Source organism: Anabas testudineus, chromosome 12, assembly GCF_900324465.2.
Source record: "Anabas testudineus chromosome 12, fAnaTes1.2, whole genome shotgun sequence".
Taxonomy (NCBI): Eukaryota; Metazoa; Chordata; class Actinopteri; order Anabantiformes; family Anabantidae; genus Anabas; species Anabas testudineus.
The window spans coordinates 9,303,979-9,322,914 of NC_046621.1; the positions used below are offsets into that span (position 1 = coordinate 9,303,979).

General features: G+C 42.2%; 1 protein-coding gene across 2 annotated transcripts in view; it reads left to right on the forward strand.

Annotated features, from left to right (window-relative positions):
• The first annotated feature begins 1,320 nt into the window (after positions 1-1,320).
• unc5c (unc-5 netrin receptor C) overlaps positions 1,321-18,936 on the forward strand; it is a 97,189-nt gene continuing 79,573 nt past the window's right edge. For both annotated transcript variants that reach the window (XM_026356025.1, XM_026356026.1), the window contains exon 1: positions 1,321-1,930. In XM_026356025.1, the coding sequence (XP_026211810.1) occupies positions 1,813-1,930 (118 nt within the window). In that variant the 5' untranslated portion in view covers positions 1,321-1,812. The remainder of the gene's footprint in view (positions 1,931-18,936) is intronic.

Genomic DNA, 18,936 nt, shown 5'->3' on the forward strand with positions numbered 1-18,936 from the left:
CTAGCTGAAAATTGAAATGCCAGCAACATGACAGCTGCCCATTGACATCACTGTACATTAAAAAATGGTGATGGAGGGGAGGAGAATATGATGCTTCTTAAATTAGATTCATATTTTAAAAGTTATCACATTTCATTTTGGTGAAGAGATAGTGTCAAGCTCATATTTCACAGTAATCACAAAGTGTCTGGGGCATTGCCTAGACATCTGTCATGCATAAGTAATTACTCATCATCCTTTTATCAAAATCACTGAGACAAATTTCCCAATGCAAAGCACAAGTTGTGTGTGTGAGAGTGTGTGTGAGTATATTTGTTAGGTTGAGCTTATTATTGATTAGGTTTTGTGACTACTTCTAAATAACAATTAGAGTGAGCGAGTGCAGGGGCGAGTGCAGGGCCCCGTCAAGTAAATTACGTCTTCCTGTTGTGCTGCCTGCACCAAATTAATGACGATTTATGTTCTCAATATACACTGATTGACCAGAAAATGCAAGCACCTATTTGGAGCAAAGAGGTCTGCACGGGGCAATTTCTTTTCCAATGTCTGTCCGTGTTTTAAAATATTTTTTTCTTTCTTCTTCTAAAATCAACTCATATGTATCTTTGACCCAACGTCTGTTCTGGAGACTACTTGACTATCTATCTGTAGTATTTCCCTGATTGCAGAATTGCTGGGGGCCAGTTGTGGGCCAGCTGACACATCTGACACACATCCAGATCCCATCCAGCATCATCCAGCCCACATACCACGAGACCTGGGCGGTCCTGTCTGTGCCATATCTGGGCCACAGGTGGCCCACGTGTTATTTGGCATATTTAGGCAATAAATGCTATTTTGCATGCAGTCCACTTTTGGCTTTCATCCATTTACTCTGACCAGCAAGGCCACACATTCCATTGAAATCCAGTTTTTGGATGAATGCATCAGTATTTGCAATTAAATAATAGCATTTAGATACTTATATATACTGTATATACTTTTTTTATTACATACTTTAAGTAAAGCAGATGGACTTCTGAATGCAGGACCCCTACTTGTCATGCAATAATATTACATTTAGGTAAGTAAAGGATCCTCATCCTGCAGTAAATACATGTTGCTTAAAAACTACTTTTAGGATCTGTTTTTAAAAAAAGACCAAACGGAAATAAACGATTCCAAGTTGAGTCAAGTTGAGTGATTGGCGTTGAACTCAAGGTTTCCACTGATCATCCTATTGATAAACCACATCCGTTCCTTGCTGCTGTCCGCGCCAGGTTTTGATGCAGCGCCGCCACTTGCCGGAGCACTTGGATTGGCTGAAGGAACAAGGTAGCCCGCAGAGACTGCTCCTTCTCCCGGTTCAGAGCCGTCAGTGGAGCGCAAGGCGCGGCGCACGCTCACACGGCTCACACACACTCGCCTACACGCGTGAAAGGTGCGACACACACACAGAGAGAGAGAGAGAGGGAGAGGACCCACCGGAGGACTTTGCTTTTAGTGTGGGACTAACCGGAGCATGAAACCATCCATCCACACCTTTAGACAAACCAAGTGAACATTTGAAGAGGAAAAAACGCACGGAGGCAGATTTTTCCTGCAGCATCTTCCCGGTCGGAGCGCGATGCACCCGCGTCTTCTTTCCTAAACTGTCACAGTTCGCATGTTGGCAAAAACACGGCGCTGGATATATTTTCTACAAATCCACTCTGGCGCTGAGACGGGTCAACACTTGGCTGCAGCGCGCAAGAAGGAGCCGCGATAGTTCGTGTTTGAGCGCAATTTCTCAGTGAGTCGGACTTGTCTCACGGCGGAGTTTGACTCCTCATCATGGGGTACGGTGCACAGACTGACAGAGAGAGAGGAAGAGTCCCCAGATCCTCCCCTGAGATGCTGACCGTGTCCTGGCTTTTGTTTGTCCTCCTGGTGGATGGCGCAGTGGCTCAAGGTAAACTTTGATCCGTATTCTTGACCTGTGAACTTGGCTTTACTCCCTGTAAAAGTTCTGCAAACTCCTGTAGTGGACAAAGGGAACCATCCAGCTTGAGTTTACTCACAAATGACCCATCTTGATTAAAGATGAAGAGATAAATCCAGCCAGCAGCGGGTGTCAATGCAAGTAGGCCTGCAGTTATACTACTGCATGGTAATGAGAGTTAAATCAGGCTTTATGGGCATATTTCATTATTGAGCTACGTCTAAATAACATCTTCTATGGAAAAAATGTGACCGATTACTCCAGTTGCAGCTATATTTCATATAAACATGAGAATTATGTGTGAACATATTAGAAAAATCCCCATTTTCATTGGAGGCATCAAATAGTCCTCAATTCACTTGTGTCAACTACATCTGGCGTTTGTAAACAACGTAATCTAATGGAAGAGAAGGAATCAGGAAGTGCTGCTGTGTTCCAGAGAGGCCCCTCCGAGAAAACATCAAAACGAAATAAAATCCATATTTAAGCTGCTGTTTTTTTCTGATTCCTCAAACGGATCCTTCAGGATCGTCCTGCAAAAACAAACCCACTGTTTCACTGACAGGGTTTAGTCCCAGAATTTATTCTGGAGCTCTGCAAGACATAAATGTTCATTCATTCACCAACATTTTAACATATTTAAACAATATTATTAAGTATTTATTTTTAGTGAAATGCAAACAAGCACATTTTCTAATGATGGTTGCTCTCAAAGCTATTAGGTAGTCTTAACTTTCGCACAGAGAGGAAGTATTTACTGTATTAGCACTGTGTCTTCTGTACGTTTGAATGTGGAGAAGTTTGAGAACATGTCTCATATAATCAGCTTGAATGTGTCTTCTCTATTCAGTTTCAATCAGTAAGGTCATTTAAAGTGTGTGAGTGTGTTTTCAGGATTTGGCTTCAGAGTAAAGTCGTCCGTTGAAAGATGTTTTCTGTAAACCACAGTAGCTGTCAGTTATGGAAAGCGGTAACATAATGCCACGCCACCTGAAGCCATTTACTTAATCTGCTCTCTCCTGAGTGGGATTGTCTTCCAAACAAAGGGAAGCTAGGAGGAACTCGTCAGCGTCAGGGCGAATGTTCAGTATGTGTTTGTGCATGTGTGTCAGACGCCAAATGTGTATGCCGCTGGATTTAAGGTAGGTGGTCTGTGTGCTCTTTGTGGAATGAACCGAGGCCGAATAACGTGATGAGACGGGCGAAAATGAGGCAGATCCCGGTGTTCCTTTTTTAAGGTTTGCACGAGCAAAGCAGGCTTAAGTTGGAGTTCCAAGCACATACACACCGACGCGGGTCTGCGAGCAAGCTTATCTAGCAGCTCCAGACCTTCAACTCACTCCTACATAGTTAATGAGCGAAAGAGGGAAGAGGAAGAATGAAAAACAGCACAGGTCCGGTTTCTGATGGGTAGGGGTGAAATGACATAATACCCTTCCCAAAACCCCAGAGAGCACTGTGTCATTGACTAGATTGGAATACGAACAAGGTCTTTCTCTGTCCATTAAGAAGTCGATACACCGGGAGAACATTGTTTGAGACTAATTAATGGGCCCCACTATTTTTGGGCACTGATGAGCTCTACACATTTCCAAATCACTGGAGAGTCACTGCTTCAGTGTAAAACTACTCATGATTAAAGTGTCTCACTTACCCAGACACTCTTTGTAACACCATCCTCTCCCTACATAATTTATTTTTAAGTGATTTGAACATATTTCCAGTGTTTCATTAATATATATTTTTCATGGGGCTATTAGGGATTATTTATTATTTTCGACTTTGCCTTTGAGACGATTTGCTCTCATCCCATCAACACGCAGAAGTGAGCCCTGGGAAAATGAGAGTGCTCATTAACCTGCTGAACTCTTGACAAAGCCGACAGGTTGAGACAGATATAAGCTGGGAGCTGCCAGAAAAGTAGCTGAGAGATCTGTGACAGTAGCTCAATTGGAAACCTTTTGGTTGCACAGAACAGATGCACTTTGGTATTTCCAGCACAGTAGCAGAGCTGTACAGCGTGTGCAGTGTCCGTGTCCGTGTGCGTGTTGTTTTAAAAGTTGATGGGGGAGATGTCAAGTTGTTGTGGGAATACAAGGAGTACTTCCTCTTAAACTGTAAGAGATGCTTAAAGCAGTATTTCCTTTTGGGGGATGAGCGAATGATGAGTTTAAGGAGGATTTATAGACCTTCAATAATTTGAGATACCTTTGTATATTGGACAAAAGAACCACCAAAAGCTTTTTGTTTCTATTTATTTATGTATTTTTTAATTTTCAAAGCGGGCCTATGCCTCAGCATTGACATTTGTATACTCTCACTGTGTTAGGCAGTGGATACATTAAGCATAAACTGAAGCCCGTGGGTGCTGACCTTCCTGGGATTAGTTCAGTTTTTCCATAATGCTGCTCTTATGTCTCTCGCTTTCTCTCTTCCTCACATACCGTGTTCCTGTTTCTGCCACCTCTCGGAAAGATGTCTCCTCTGGGGATTATGAGGGGGGGAAAAAGTTAAAGGGTCTTTAATATACATGCCCTCTAAAATGGTTTCCGACTGATATGAGTGCTGCTTTAAGAATGCAGGTAAACGCGAATGTTATTTCTATCATTACTATTCTAACAGGCTTCCCTGTGGCTTGACAACTGGCTCCTCGGGGGCCGCCAACATTACAACCACCGCGGCCATTCTATAAACAGGGCCTCGATGCACAATGAGCATATTGTGTGTAGGGAGCAGTACTTAAAAATTACCCATTATGATAGCCTTTTTCCCCCGCTTCAGTCAAGCAATTTTATGTAATTGAAGGAAATTAAGATTCAGTAACGCACTCGTCTATGTTCAGGTGAAAGAAGAGGGCAAAGAAAACATAGTGTACAGTATGGTCTGACAATGCTGAGCACGGTCAGAGGTGCACGCTGGTTGCTAGCTGAACTGCAGACTGCGTGTAGGTGAGTGATAATTACTGTGAAAAGTGGCTGCTGAGTTTGCTGCCCTGCCCCACTTGATGTCATATACTATTGTTATGAAAGCAAAAAATATGCAAGGCACTATTTTTGGGCAGGGAACAGTTCTGCGGTCATCTGGTGAAGTGGAGTAAAATGCTGTGCTGGTGGAAGTAAATACTGTTATTGCCACTGAAGAAAGTTCTGAGATATATTAGTCACATGTCCAAATCCCCTTTGTACATCCACCAAAATCTTTTGTTGTTATTTTTCCTTTACTTTTTCATATATTTAATAATGTTTTTAGGAACTGTTCCATGTAACTATCTCCCCTCATGCTCATCTAAATGCAGTTTCACAGCTTCTTTCTGTCTGAAATCATTTGAAATCCTCACATAAATGCTTTTTAGCATTTATTTTATCTATTTATGCACACTGCCCAGGCTTTTAAGTATATTTTCCTTTTTCTTAATGAGGCTTTTGTTGGATCTTTTAGATATTTTTCTCTCTTGTTGCAGGTATTTTGTAGCTATTTGAAACAAGAGCTCGGCAAAAAAAAAGTTGACTATTGTGTGATATAATAATTTTAAGTTCCCTTTTGCTATAGTCTCGCTTCCTTTCAGAGAGACAGAGGGAAACACAGGAAAATAGGTGCAATGGTGAGAAGAGGGTGATGGCAAGGACAGGAAAGAAGAAAATGGGACAGAAAGGTTAGTGGAGAGGAGAGCAAGCTGAAGGTAGAAGTGGAGAGAGAGAGAGAGAGAAGGGTGAAATCGAGATATGAAGAACGGACAGGGACAGACAGGGGAGGAGAGAAGAGTGTGTCATTAATCACACTGTGTGACACTTTCAACTACAGGGGAGCTTCACAGTGCAACATTCACTTCTATTAGCAGTCCATTAGCAGAGCTCGGCACAAGTAGCAGCACTTGACAGGAAGGCCTGTGCCAGAATGGCTGACCCGTGTCTCCACACAGCATATACTACACCACCTAGATGTGATGGGATGTGTGTGTGCGTGTTTGCTGTGAAAGAGTTTTTTTGTGGTAAGGGTAAGTCAAAGTGCACCAGAGGGCTTAAATTAGTGCGACATATTGTGGCAAGTTTTGGTTTTCAGGCTATGGACAGCAAATGAAAATAATTGTATAAAAGGTCCCACTTTCAATTACGCCACTGGATTAGATAGGACATAATGATTGTAAAGATGATGATGGTGGTGGCGGTGACCTGATTTCCTACCTGTGATATCCCCTCAGCCAGAAAATGGCTCTTCAAAGTCGAGATGGTTCATGCATTAGAGGTACAGTCATTTCTCATTCAAAGGCTTGTTGGCCTCTTACCAGCCAAGAGCCCTGTGATTACAGGATCCCAGCCAAAGGGGAAAGGGGGTGTGGACCACTGTCCCTGCTCTTGATCTACAGTTCATTTATGATTAGAGATCAGAGCCGACAGTCACAAAATCAGGGGATGTGGGGGAAAGGAGGTGGTGGTTGGGGGGTGAACAGAGAGGAGGACAGACGCAAGGAGGGGTGGGGGAGAAGTGATTACGAGTTAAGTGGCCCTTCTCATGCCATTATAAGCAGCAGGGCTGACAGAGCACATCATGAGTGAGTATAAGTACACACTCCACTCCTGCCCTTTAATTTGGCATCATTGCCTCCCCCCTGGTGCTCAGCCACTAATGCCCTCCTGCATTTTTGTGTTCCTAACAGGAAATCAGTAAAGGACATAAGAAACTAAGGTAAAAAGGAGACACTGGACGGGGGTGGAGGTTTAATCACACTGTTGTTGCTGTTTTACATTTCTAATTTCTCCTGCTGGTAGTTAAATAATATGATCTAAATCTCTCTTTTAAACTGTGGGATTACCAGCAGCGTTTAGTTACCTTAGCTGTCTGTGGGCACAGCCTGTACTGTTGCCATACATGCTATTCTACCTTGCAAAGAGGATTAGGGTACAAACTAGACCGAGTTAGAGAGGATTTGAGATACTGCTGGAATGCTGCTACTTTTATGTATGCACACAGACACTATAAAAAACTCAAAGTGCTGATGGGCGGTAAAAGGTCGAGTCAGTGGGAATGGTGTTATTTCCCCGATGTCCTTTAACAGTGTTTCCTACACTCGTGCTTTCCCAGCCCCAGTGGCACGTAGACCAGTCTTGGTAACTACTACATAGCAAAGCACAAACACAATATGGCACAGCAAAAAAAAAAAAAAAGACAAGCTCCTATAGGCCAAAACTGTTCGCCCACCCTGCCTGGAGTCTGGAGGTGTGAAATAATCACAGTTAAATTCAGTTACAGTTCTGGTCAAAGAAAAAAAAAAAAAAAAAAAACATCTTCAAGTACCAGCAAAATTCATGGGTGGTCTTAACAAAACTACACCTTGTAATTTGCAATTTACATAAAGTTTCTAAGTGCACTGTTTAGAAAGAATTTAAATTACTAAACATCTGAACCACTTCCTGTTTTCTGCTTACAGCCGCACTATTCTAAACAGTACCTTCAGACAATGGCAGTGTAATTGAATTTTGTACAGACTTGTGATATTGCTAAGAAAAGAACGTTTCTTTTTCAAATGTCTTTATGCTATGAATTGGATCATTCGATCGCAGAGTTGCGAAAACAAGTCTTGAGGACGAATATCATCATCTGAGGGTGCTCTGTCGCCGCCGGAGTTAACTTTGATGTTAAAGCCGTGATGTATGTACAAGCCTGATGAGAAGGGCCAACATACCACTGAGGCAGTTTGAAGCGAGATGATAGAGATGACATCAATGGTGACTCATAACACCTGAGTCACACGTACAGCGTGGTGGCTTTGGCAACCATCTGAATTTTTATGTCTCTATGGAAATGGCTCACAAGAATGGAAATACGTCCACTATCTTTTCCCTCTGTTCCGACTCTGATTGACAGAGCTAAATCCTTAATCCTGGCTTTGCCCTGTCTTGTGCTCAGAGCTGGAGTCTCACTAGCGGAATGGGGCGAAAGCAAATATATAAAAGCCCTCCTGAAGAATAGGAACAATATTCATCTGTAATAAGTCATTTGTCAGGCTGCTGTGTATTTGTGTTAAACCCTCGAGTGGATATATCCACACATTTGATATACCTGCAGTCTGAAACATTCGCTTCATTTCGGTGCTGAATGTGTCACGTCTCGGCATTGTGAAGTGGGGTGGTGGTTTCCAGACGCTGCACTAATGTCTGGTTGGGGAGGGTTGTGGTCTATGTATGTCAGCAGAACAGAGAGAAGGGTAAAGGCGGGAGGGGGGGGGGGGGGGGGGGGTGCGGCTATGGGACCACTGGTCCCGTCTGAAACATGAGAGCAGGAGACCCACGCTCCCCATTTCCTGTCTCCACTTTATCAGCATCTCGCTCTGTGTTATTTCTGCGCTCTTAAAGCATCCGATGAAAGCCTAGCCACAGATAAATGTTTGTGCCTTCTTGTTTTTTTTTTTTTATGGGCCTCAATTCAAGGACTTTATTCGAACACCCCCCCCTCCTTTCATTCTCATTTTGCTCCATTCCTGTGTCTGCTTTGAGATGCCGCAAGAGAAGTTATAGTCTCTGGTTTGCATTATGGTTCCTTAAAGATGGGCTTGGGACATCTAAAAGGACAATGCTTGTTCTTGTTCTTCTAAAGGAATACATTTTTAGTACACAGGGTAAAGGGCATGAGAAAAGATTAATAGATAGACTATTGAGCTGCACAACATTTCTGCTTACCTTGTAAGAAATAATTATTTTTACCTGCAGATTAATTTACGTCTAAGGACAGGGAGGGTATATTCTTTTGAAAAGAAACTCATCTCCTTAACAGTCTGGACTCTTTCACCTTATGACCTCATATAATATTTTAATTCTGACTCAAATAATTCGGTTTGCTTTTGCTTTCTTAGCTTTCTGTATGAGAACAGCGTTGTGTACTTCCGCTTCTGTGTGCGTGCTTGTTCTTGTTTGCCTGCATATGGTGGCAGAGTGTGTGTGTGTGTACGTGTGTGTTTATGCAATAATAACAGAGTCCGAGAAAGTCTGTTTCAGATAAATCTGTGTGAATAGCGGACCATTCATCCCCAGGAAATCAATCTTTCTCATAATTCCCCTCATTTTTCTTCCATCTGTTATCTACAGAGCTGCCAAACAGACTTTTAAACAGAGCAGACCATTACCAGAGGGCAGAATTAAATGTGTGTCAGAATGCCAGCCTGTAAAGTTGTTGTTTTTACTGAGTTAAATGAGGTGCTAAATTAAAGCTTCACAATTGGTATGCACGGTTGTATGATTAATCCCCCCTCATCCTCCATGCACTCCTGTTGACAAGAGCAGAGAAGAGTCCAAATATGTGTTAAGAGTCAGGGATGTTTAATAAAAAAAATGATGCTATTGAATTCATGCTTGACTGTTGTAGACATATGATGAATGAGTGTGTTTCTGTCTTTCTTTGTTTAATTACTCTATACAAGTCTCAGCAAACACTGTGGAACTCATCACAAGCATTGTGGGAGACAGTCAGACTGTTTCCACAGTCAGGTCCGGGAGCAAGAGTTAATCACCCGATCCACCAACCCAAACACACTACTGTGTGACCTCTTTTCGTCATTTTGGGCTTTGTTACTCTGAGTCCAGTAATAGGACCCAAACTCAAAATTGCTGTTGGGTGTCAGCATTTTTCTGTGTTTGTAGAACGTGTGTTTGCGAGCCTGTGTGTGTGTGCCATATCTCCACGATCAGTCCCTGGTGACCTAAGTACTGGCAGACAGTGTTTAACTGGGGCAAGCTCAATGGGTCTCATTTAAATGGGGCCCAGACAGAAGCCCCATGGTGAAGGGTTACTTTATGAGTCCTAACATGTAAAGCACACCGTCGAAGTCGGCTACAATTTGTGTGCATGCCAGAGAAGGCAAGCTGTACTGTATTCTTCTTCTTCTTGTACAGACATCTGTGAGGGGGGAACTAAAAACCACTGTTTAAGTCTTCCAAATTAAAGGGTTTCCATACAAACAATAAATGGCTGAGTTGCCTTTGATGAGGTTAATAATGGCAGAAGGCGGTATGCACAGCTCTGTCAGTTTGAGGCAATAAATGTCAGAATTATTAGTAGAGCCCTACATGATGCTCTAACAGAAAAGTGTTGAATAAAGTCAAATATACTGTAACTGTCGTTGCAGTATGTACATGTCTTCATTGGCTGAAGGTGAACTTACTTTAATAGATCAAAAGAGATGTGCAGTGCAATCAAATCAGAAAGTCGCGTAAGGGATTGGTAGTAGTGGACGGCTTTCAGATGTGCATTTGCCCCTTTCAATAAGTTAAAAAACAGAAGGCAGAAGGTGAATAATGGATGTTGTTGTGATGATTGTTCTGCAACACAGAGAGAGAAAAAACATCCAAGAGTCTTCCCTAAACCAGGTCAAATGTCTGAATGGGTCCTATTGAGTATACAGACGAGCATTACAGTAAAGTAAACACAACTCTTGTTTGCTGTTAGACCTCTATAGACTCCCAATCTGTTCAGTTGTAAAACACAGAACATGGTACACCTATTTACTGCGTATGCCAGTATCAGACATGAACTATATACCTCCACATTAGAACTCCTCAGGATTAGGAAGGACTCAAATCTGCATTTACACATAGCTTTAAACAAATTAGTTCATTTTCATGATCACTATTAATGCTACTATAAAGAATCTGGTAACCCATTATCATTTGTGTGTTCATGTTCTTTTCATTCGTAGTATCAGGAGTGTTTAAGGTCGCTGCTTTAACACGGTGGAAGGTTTTGTCGAGTTGCTCGCCCTCAAGTCAAGTTGATGGAGTAATGAGATCTCAGTTTGGAAAAAATGACAGAGCTTAGTGAGATGACAGGCTTGTTTCTCTAATTCCAGACCTCTATAAACTATATCCCCATACAGTAGACCAGCTGCACTGGAGTCAGCACACTAAGTGTAAACTGATACGCCATAATGGCTAACTGCAGATACGCTGGAGCATGTGCAGCGGAAACCGATAATTCAGCGGTGACACACCATGCATAGGGGTTCCCATGGTTTTTTTAGGCTGACGTGAGGTAAACTGATCTGTCAGGTAAATGCAGAGGGGGGTTTCACTGGAGAGATGGCGCTGGGGAGGACAAAACAGAGTAACCTCTGATGTGTAAAGGGAGGAGCATTGCAACTTTCCTATTAGCTGCTTGTTTACAGTAAATCCGATTGTACACATTCCTTACTTCTTGCATTTAGAAAGCTGCACATAACTAAATATTGGTATTTTTATTTTTATATGTCTTTCATAAGACCTCCTAGCTTTCTGCTTGCCACATTTTTTTTTTTCGTTATCACTGTTTTTTTCATGCCAAATGTTTTATTTAGCAACGTGCTCCAGCATAAGACCTTGCCAACAAAAGCAATGATACCGGCCAAAGGAAAGGGGAGGTTGAGACAAGGAATGAAAAGGGACACAGATAGTAGAGCCACTCCTAAGCTGCGTGGCTTTTTACCCACAGGACAAACAGCCTGAGAGCATCCGCGATTCAGGCACAAAGCTATTCTGGGCTGCTTTGTGTGGTTTTTGTTTGTGGAAAAGAGGCAAAAATCTGGTAAGCAAATACAACAATAGTGAACAAATCAATGTGTTGTAAGGATTGGGCAGCTTTGAGCATTACCAAGTCATATGCATATTTCTGTTCCACTGCAATTTCTTGGGAAATTTGGCAGGGTAACCTGAACCTCATTGTGTAGCTTTTCTGTGGAACACCAGATACCAGCACAACCTGGTTTTGGTTTTGGACTGCCATTTTTCTTGTTGGCAGTTGTTTCCACGTTGATTGAATTTGAGAGCGAGGGCATGAGAAAATCAAGCTGGAATATTTACACTGTAGCTTTCATTTTCGTTCTGTTGCCATAATTTGTTTTAATAAAAAATTGACACAATGCAGTATACTGTCTATGGATTGGTGACAGGGGATGTCTAATCCAAGGGGTGTCGGTGGTCACTCCTTTGGCGTGCTGGTACTGTCTGAAGACACTGGTCATGGAGTCAAATGGATTGGTCAAAGCAGCTCTGACACACACGGGCTTATAACAAGGGCTGGATCAGTTGGAGGACAAAAGTGATCAGGGCTTTGATGGATGTGTCACAATGAGGGGATGTAGCTGTCCAACATCTATCAGTGGTTAAAGGTTTTCTCTGCACAGCCTGTCACATCCAACTTTACTCTTCATTTCTATTCTTCCTTCCCTTTGGCCCTCCTCTCTCACTCTGTTAAGAAGAATCTGGGTGTCAGATGGGAAAAAAAAATACTGGCAGAGGCTGCAAAGAGTTTTTGTAAAGGCTTACAAGATTATTTGTTACTGCGTGGCCCAAGTTATACACAGACAATCTACAGCGTGTCCTTTGTACTGGGGTGGTCTCTTGGGAGTGAAGTAGACATTTAATTCAATCAGCTGCAAAGAGCAATAATGCTCTCCCCCTCCTAAAACTCACTCATCTCACTTCAGTGATACAATTACGAGCTGAGCTGCAATGGCCAGCTTGTTGTGATTATATGTGTTTACATGGGAGGGAGGTGTTTACTGTGGAAACTGCGGCCCCCTCCTGCTGCTCATTTAGCTACTGGAGAAAAAGAGCTGCTGTAAGATTACATTTATTTATCATCTCTGGGAGAGAGTTATAATGATTATCTAAGTAGTAGTGATATGTTTGCAAATTCCTGGGTCCCATTTCCTTTAGGTGAGTGACACCAGCTTTTCTGAAAAAAGCTATAATGACTATCTTATAAAGGACACAGGTATGAATTTATGTAACACACAAGAGAAACAACTAATTTACAAAACACGTCTGAGTTTTTAAAAGGAAAAGATTTTAAAATACAATGACATAAGTTGTAAACAAGTACAAGTGTAGTGTAATGAAAAACCAGGGCTTCCTATGGTCCATGAAATCCACAACACACTGTACAATCCATAGGAGGTAGAAGTGAGAGAGTAGTTCTGAGGGATTGCATCCACAATCAGTCTCTTGAATTGCACAAGACTTTTTCAAAAGAGCAAATTGAATCATGTGTTTTCCATTTCATATTTTTAAGTACCCATACACCACTGGCCATGTATTGTCCCATTACCGCAGCGTTCTAGTGATAACATTGCCTCACTAATCTTACTGATGGTCACATTGCCTTTTCAGACCCCAGCACTCTGTTTTATTGCTGTAGCATTATGCACAGTGTTTTGACCATTGTTTACTCCACAACATGCCACTTGTTATCTTCTACAGCAAATGGCCACGTCTTTACCAATCTTGTCTGGCTTTTGTCTACTTTCCTTTTTTCCACGGGATGAGCAGCCATTTAGTCCAAGGGTCATGGTTGTAATTGACAGCCAGCCCTAAACAAATCTGCTCGACTCGGCGGTAGACCAACCCCACCTCCCGTCCCTTCCTGCTACTCTAATCTAACTAATGCACCCATGTGTGTGCTGGAAAGTGAATTAAGCATAGAAAACTCAATACCTGATCCATCTGACAGAGCTGCCTGCGTGCACATTAGCAGTTTCTCTGCAGCCTCTGTAATTGTATTACACAAGTTGGCCGCTCTAACGATCAGGCCTTACACACACTTACACACTTATACACACTCTCTCTGTTGTCGTTAATCGCTGCCTTCGCTGGCCCCGGAGGCGTGCAGTGGGCCAAGAACAGAGCGATCGAGAAGGAGGATGATGAGGCGAGTAGTTCAGGCCTCCCTCAAGGCTGACATGAAATGAAATCATAGTCTATGTTTGTGTGTGTGCGCTTGTGTGCTCTGAAATTGGTATATTGCCCTGCATTTTCTTTTGTTTTTTAAAGCTCTGTTGTATCTGCCTCTTTTCCTCCTAATCAGTACCTTTCAGAGCACTCCTGCTGTGTGGCCCTGTCTCAGTTTCTGCCTTTCCCATCTCTCCACCGCCTTCTATCTGTGTATTGTCAGCAGTCCTCCTTGATAAGATGAGCTTACACTCTCCTCCTCTCCTCCCCACTAATCTCCCTTGACCTATGTAGACCTATGCAAGGTTAGAAGAATATATCTCTATGAAGTATTTTCCATTACACAGCAGAGAGGACTCAGGAGACGTTGACATGATGAACAATATATTCTATTACATGGATGTAGTAAATGCATACCTGTGATAATTTTGCTCCTTAAAGACTACTAAACTTTATCACTGAAAGGCAAGATAGCAGAGGAAAATCAGGAGAACAACATAAGAAGAGAGATGGTGACTAAAGGGGTTGTTGTGTTGATTTGCTGTGTGTTGCCATGCGAGCAACCATTTGCTCTGGACTTACTAATGGAGACTTCAGTTTGAATCCAGGGAGAAGCTCTTTAAAATTTTATTCCTTGTAGCAGGCTGATTTATAATGATGAGCCCCAGAGTCTTTGCACCGCAGCAGGACATAGACAGGACAAAGAATCCTGGGAAGCGAGGGAACTATATATAGCGAGACCAAGAAGGGACTTGCTACAGGCATGGGAGAATCCAGCAGATAGATGGTGAAAGATGATGAAAGATGATCTCCTCGCATAGTCCAGCTCAAGGGCGATTATCTGTAGCTCCAGTGTGTTGTCCAAGAAACCTCTGTGACCCCTAACCACCAAGGTCACCCCCACCCCCCCATGGTCCCAGTGTCCAGTGTTACCCTACCTGCCAGATGACACTCAATGATTCCATGCCTGAGAAGAAGTCGAGTTTATGTGCGTGTGCGCGTGCATGTGTAAAAATCCCTCGGGGAGGACTTGACAGGGGGTAGGTCATCAGATATGTGTGGGTGTGCACCTCTGTGTCAAATTAGTTTGTGTGTGTGTGTGTGTGTGTGTGTGTGTGTGTGTGTGTGTGTGTGTGTGTGTGTGTGTGTGCACATGACAGGGAAGGAACAGGGAAGGGTTGGGCAGCTTTATCATTCTTATCTGAAAGGTCACTCCGTCATTGTCAGACTGCACTTTACCGAACCTCCCTGTGGTCACTGCAAGGCAAACTGATCCAAGAGAGACAGACGGAGGAGAAGGGATGAAAGACATTAAGTATGTCTTGAAATACTGCACCGGTTTCAAGAGAAATTTGCTGTGGAAAAGTAAATGCCAATAAATATAAATTTCAAATGTATTTGAAACGAGATTTTCAAAATGATAACACTTCTAATTTTTATTGTACAGTGTGTAACATTTAATTGGTTTTGACATTATATATTTTTTTGTAATTCTTTTAATTATTTTATTTATTTATTCTTTTTACTTTTAATTGAAATCGTAAATTGGTTTGTGGCAAAAATATGTACCAAATTGCATTGTGCATCTATACTCCTGGAAGAACTGTGGATGCATTTCACACAATATTGTCTCTTATCTTAAGAATTTATTTTTAATTCCTTATCAATGTTGAACTTTTCCATGTTTTTTTTAATGTATAATATATGCACAAATGAATAAGTTAAAACCCAGCTATTGTGTGAAAATGAGAAAGGAGAAAGTCAATTAGAAAAAAAAAACCTGTCAAAAAAAGTGTGAGTCTATGAAGGGGTTAATTAGGTTTAGAAGTACAATTATCACTGGAGTGAAAAAGGTGTTGTGGTGTGGACTTGTCCTCCTGTGTCTACTGTGCACAAGCCAAATCTCTGAATGACACTAATCCCAGTGATTCTGCTGGTTTGCCCATCTCCCCCCCCCCCATCATCATCCCTCAGCAGGTATTCCTCCGCTGCCAAAGACTCTTCACTGACACCCTTCTCCTATTTTCCCTCCGTTCATCCTATCTCATCCCCTCCTCAGCCCCATCTTCTCCTCTAGCACTGTGTTTGTTTCCAGTGCTGTGTCTCAGTGACATTAGCCACAGTAATCCAATTGAAAGCTCCTCAGACCCCGAGCTGGGTTTTGTGGAGTTTAGGCGTTTCCATGGGGATCACATGGATTCCTAATTAAGCTCATTAAAGCTTGTTATTAAAGCTCGTTAAATCTCATCCTGACACCGTGGTGCAGCTCCTGGTGTCTAACTTTACCAATTCATACATTAATACCCCCGTACACACACACATGCACACTCACACACTCATTAGTACAATGCACTTTGGCGAGTGTAATTAAAGCTCTCAACAGGCCCTGCAGTTTTCCCTACTGCTTGGTTTGAACGCAACAGAAAAGTGACGCATAAGGATTTTGTGAACAATATCGTTTACATATACAACCATTTGTGCTTGTGCAGAGTTGATGTGAGCTACGTGAGAGTGGGAATTTACCAAAAACAAGTCAAATTATTTCCATAAAATAGACCAAAAAAATCTATAAAAAGAATTATAAGTAGACATTTCAGTGAAGCTAAAGTCCAGGCAATAAGAAATACCTCACTTTAGTTTTCTGAATCATGTTGCTGTGTGCCCCTTGACCTCGCTCCGAGTTTACACATCATTTCCAAATATTGTTCTTTGGCTGTGAGGAGGAACAGTAAACCTTGATGTTTTTTGGGGTCTTCAGGGGGCTGAGTGGAAAGCGAGTGTGTGTGTGTGTGTGAGTGTGTGTGTGAGCAGGGAGCAGGAGAGAGTGAGTCTCCTCTCACAACCTGAATCAGCCCTTTGATGCTGACTGGTCTTGACATCAACAATGTGGCCTTTCACAGCCCTCACCCACCTCCGAGGAGCTTACCAAGAACGCGCAAATGCAGTCTTTTCTCTCTCTGTCACTCCTTCTTTTTTAGCTTTCTCTGTTTATTTTATTTTTTTTGTAGCTTTTTGTGCCCATTCACTGAGAAAACAGGTACTTGAGCTGGGAAGAAAAGAGATTGTAAAATGAAGAGGAGGGAGTTGTCACACGGATTGACTGAAAATAGACGGCGAGAGACATTCATTCTGCATTTTCTCTGCAGAACCACTGAACATCAAAGATCTTGTTAGGTCCTCTGCAGAAATCGCATTGTAAACACCAGAGAAATTAAAGCATATTGAGCTGAGCATTGTGAAGCGTGGAGTCAGCCGGGGCCATGGGGACATAAGACAGTGGATGTCTTGAGTGCCCACTCACAATTTTCTGTTTTTTCATTTTTTTTATTTGCTCTCATAAACCAGTTCCTTCTTTTGCTTTACCACTCTTTTCATTCCTTTCACATGAAAGGGATTTCAATCCTTAGAGTCTTTTAAATGTATCCTGTGTCACAATGACTGTGGTTTAAGAGCCAGTCTATAAATGAAGTGACTTCCAGATGAATGTTGAAACGGTCAGAGTCCTCTGAAGGGAGGCTGTGAAGTATGAGCCTGCTAGGGGACATCCATCATTGACATCAGTGCTAATTTCAGTGACATACTCAACAAAACATGCCCAGCTGTGTGTAAAAGAAATACATGAATTCAGTATTTCCATGTGATTTTTTTTTTTTTTTGGCTCCATACTTTTCAACAGCTTACAAAAGCAGCAGTTACATCAAACATGTGTTTCTTTAACGATCTATGTGCGAAAAGAATTGACTGTGATTTGCGCTGACAAATGATGTTTCCAGATGTGTGTCAGACTTGCGGAACATAAATTCTCTCGGCTTAATCTTTGTTTACTCTAGGCAGGCTTTGATGGACCTGTTAGCATTAATTAGCACTGGCTCTCCGGTAATGTGGCCACATTCGGCTGCTGCGCGCAGACAGACGTTTGTAGAGGTTGACGCAACTTGACAGAGGTGAAGATTCATCCCCGGGGGGCCGTGGCCTTCGGCGCACTTTAATGAGATGATATGAGAGTGCGATGATGATACTGACCTGGGGTTTGTCATTCTCAATCATACACAGTTAATTAAATGAGGAGTCCTTCCATGAAGTACAGTAGATGTATGGAACATATTAATGTTAAATTACACAGAGCGGCTCTTTGTAGTTTTTTTTGTTTCCCTCGCAACAAAAACAACAAAAACCAACAAGAAGCGAGTGGTTGGCCATTACCTCTGTCTCCTCTGACACACTCAACTTAAACACATCTCACAGAGCATGCTATTTCCTGAAGATGAATAGTACTCTGTGATGAAGAGAGCTAAATGCATCCAGTCATTTCCCCTGGAGCGCAAGTCTGTGTTTAGGTGATGGGTCAAACTAAGGATGTGGCCAGTCATGGTATGGGCGCTTTGGTGCCTCGCTGCCTGCTTCCTCGGTTTCTCTGCCACGTGGATATTGAGCCATTAGAGCCATTGTTTGTTTTTTTTTTCCTCATTGAATGACTTGTGTGGTCAATTCTCCCGGAGTGCAAGACTAACCTAAAGATGACTGGAGCCTAAGGGAGAGTTGCATTTTAAGCTCTTTACCTAACACAGGGTAATACTTTTACTTCTCCTTGAGCCATGCAGCCTTTTAATAACCATGCTTCTTCACCCCACTTGGCCCTCAACGTTTCCATCTCTTGCAAGTTTTTTTTTGATTTTTGTGTAGCTGAGGTTGTTGAAATTCCTTCTAACATGTAATTTATTTTTTATTTTTTGTGGTTGAAAACGTTTGAGAATAGGAAGAGATCGAGAGTCTGGTTTTATCGCTTCTTAGATGTGGAAAGAGGCTCCACAGAGTGTTAAGGTTAGCACTCATTTTGTAATTTATTAAAATATGAAACTTTGCAATGCGTACAGGAGTGAATTTGAGCAGGTTTTGGACTTGACTGCAGGAACAACTATTGCCAGAATTTCTACTTTATATGCACATCAGGTAAAAGGTTATTCTTTTTCAGAAGGTTTGGAACAAAACACCCCAGCATTTTAAACTTTGCAATTTAAATTTTACAATGTTATTAAGTTAGTGAAGTCTATTTCCCACTTACAGTACAGTGATTACAGTAAAGGCTACAGTGGACGTGCAGTCTTTCTTTTGCCGACTGATGATTTAGGGAACCATGTTTTCTCAGCCTGTTAGCACTAGTGAGGTCAGGTGCTGTCAGGGAGACTTTGAGCTCTGCCCAGCTGCCGCTTGCCCATGTGCCTGCATCTGCAGCTTCATCGGTCAGAGGCTCATATTCCAGTCTTTCTGACTGCGGTGGTTTGCTTT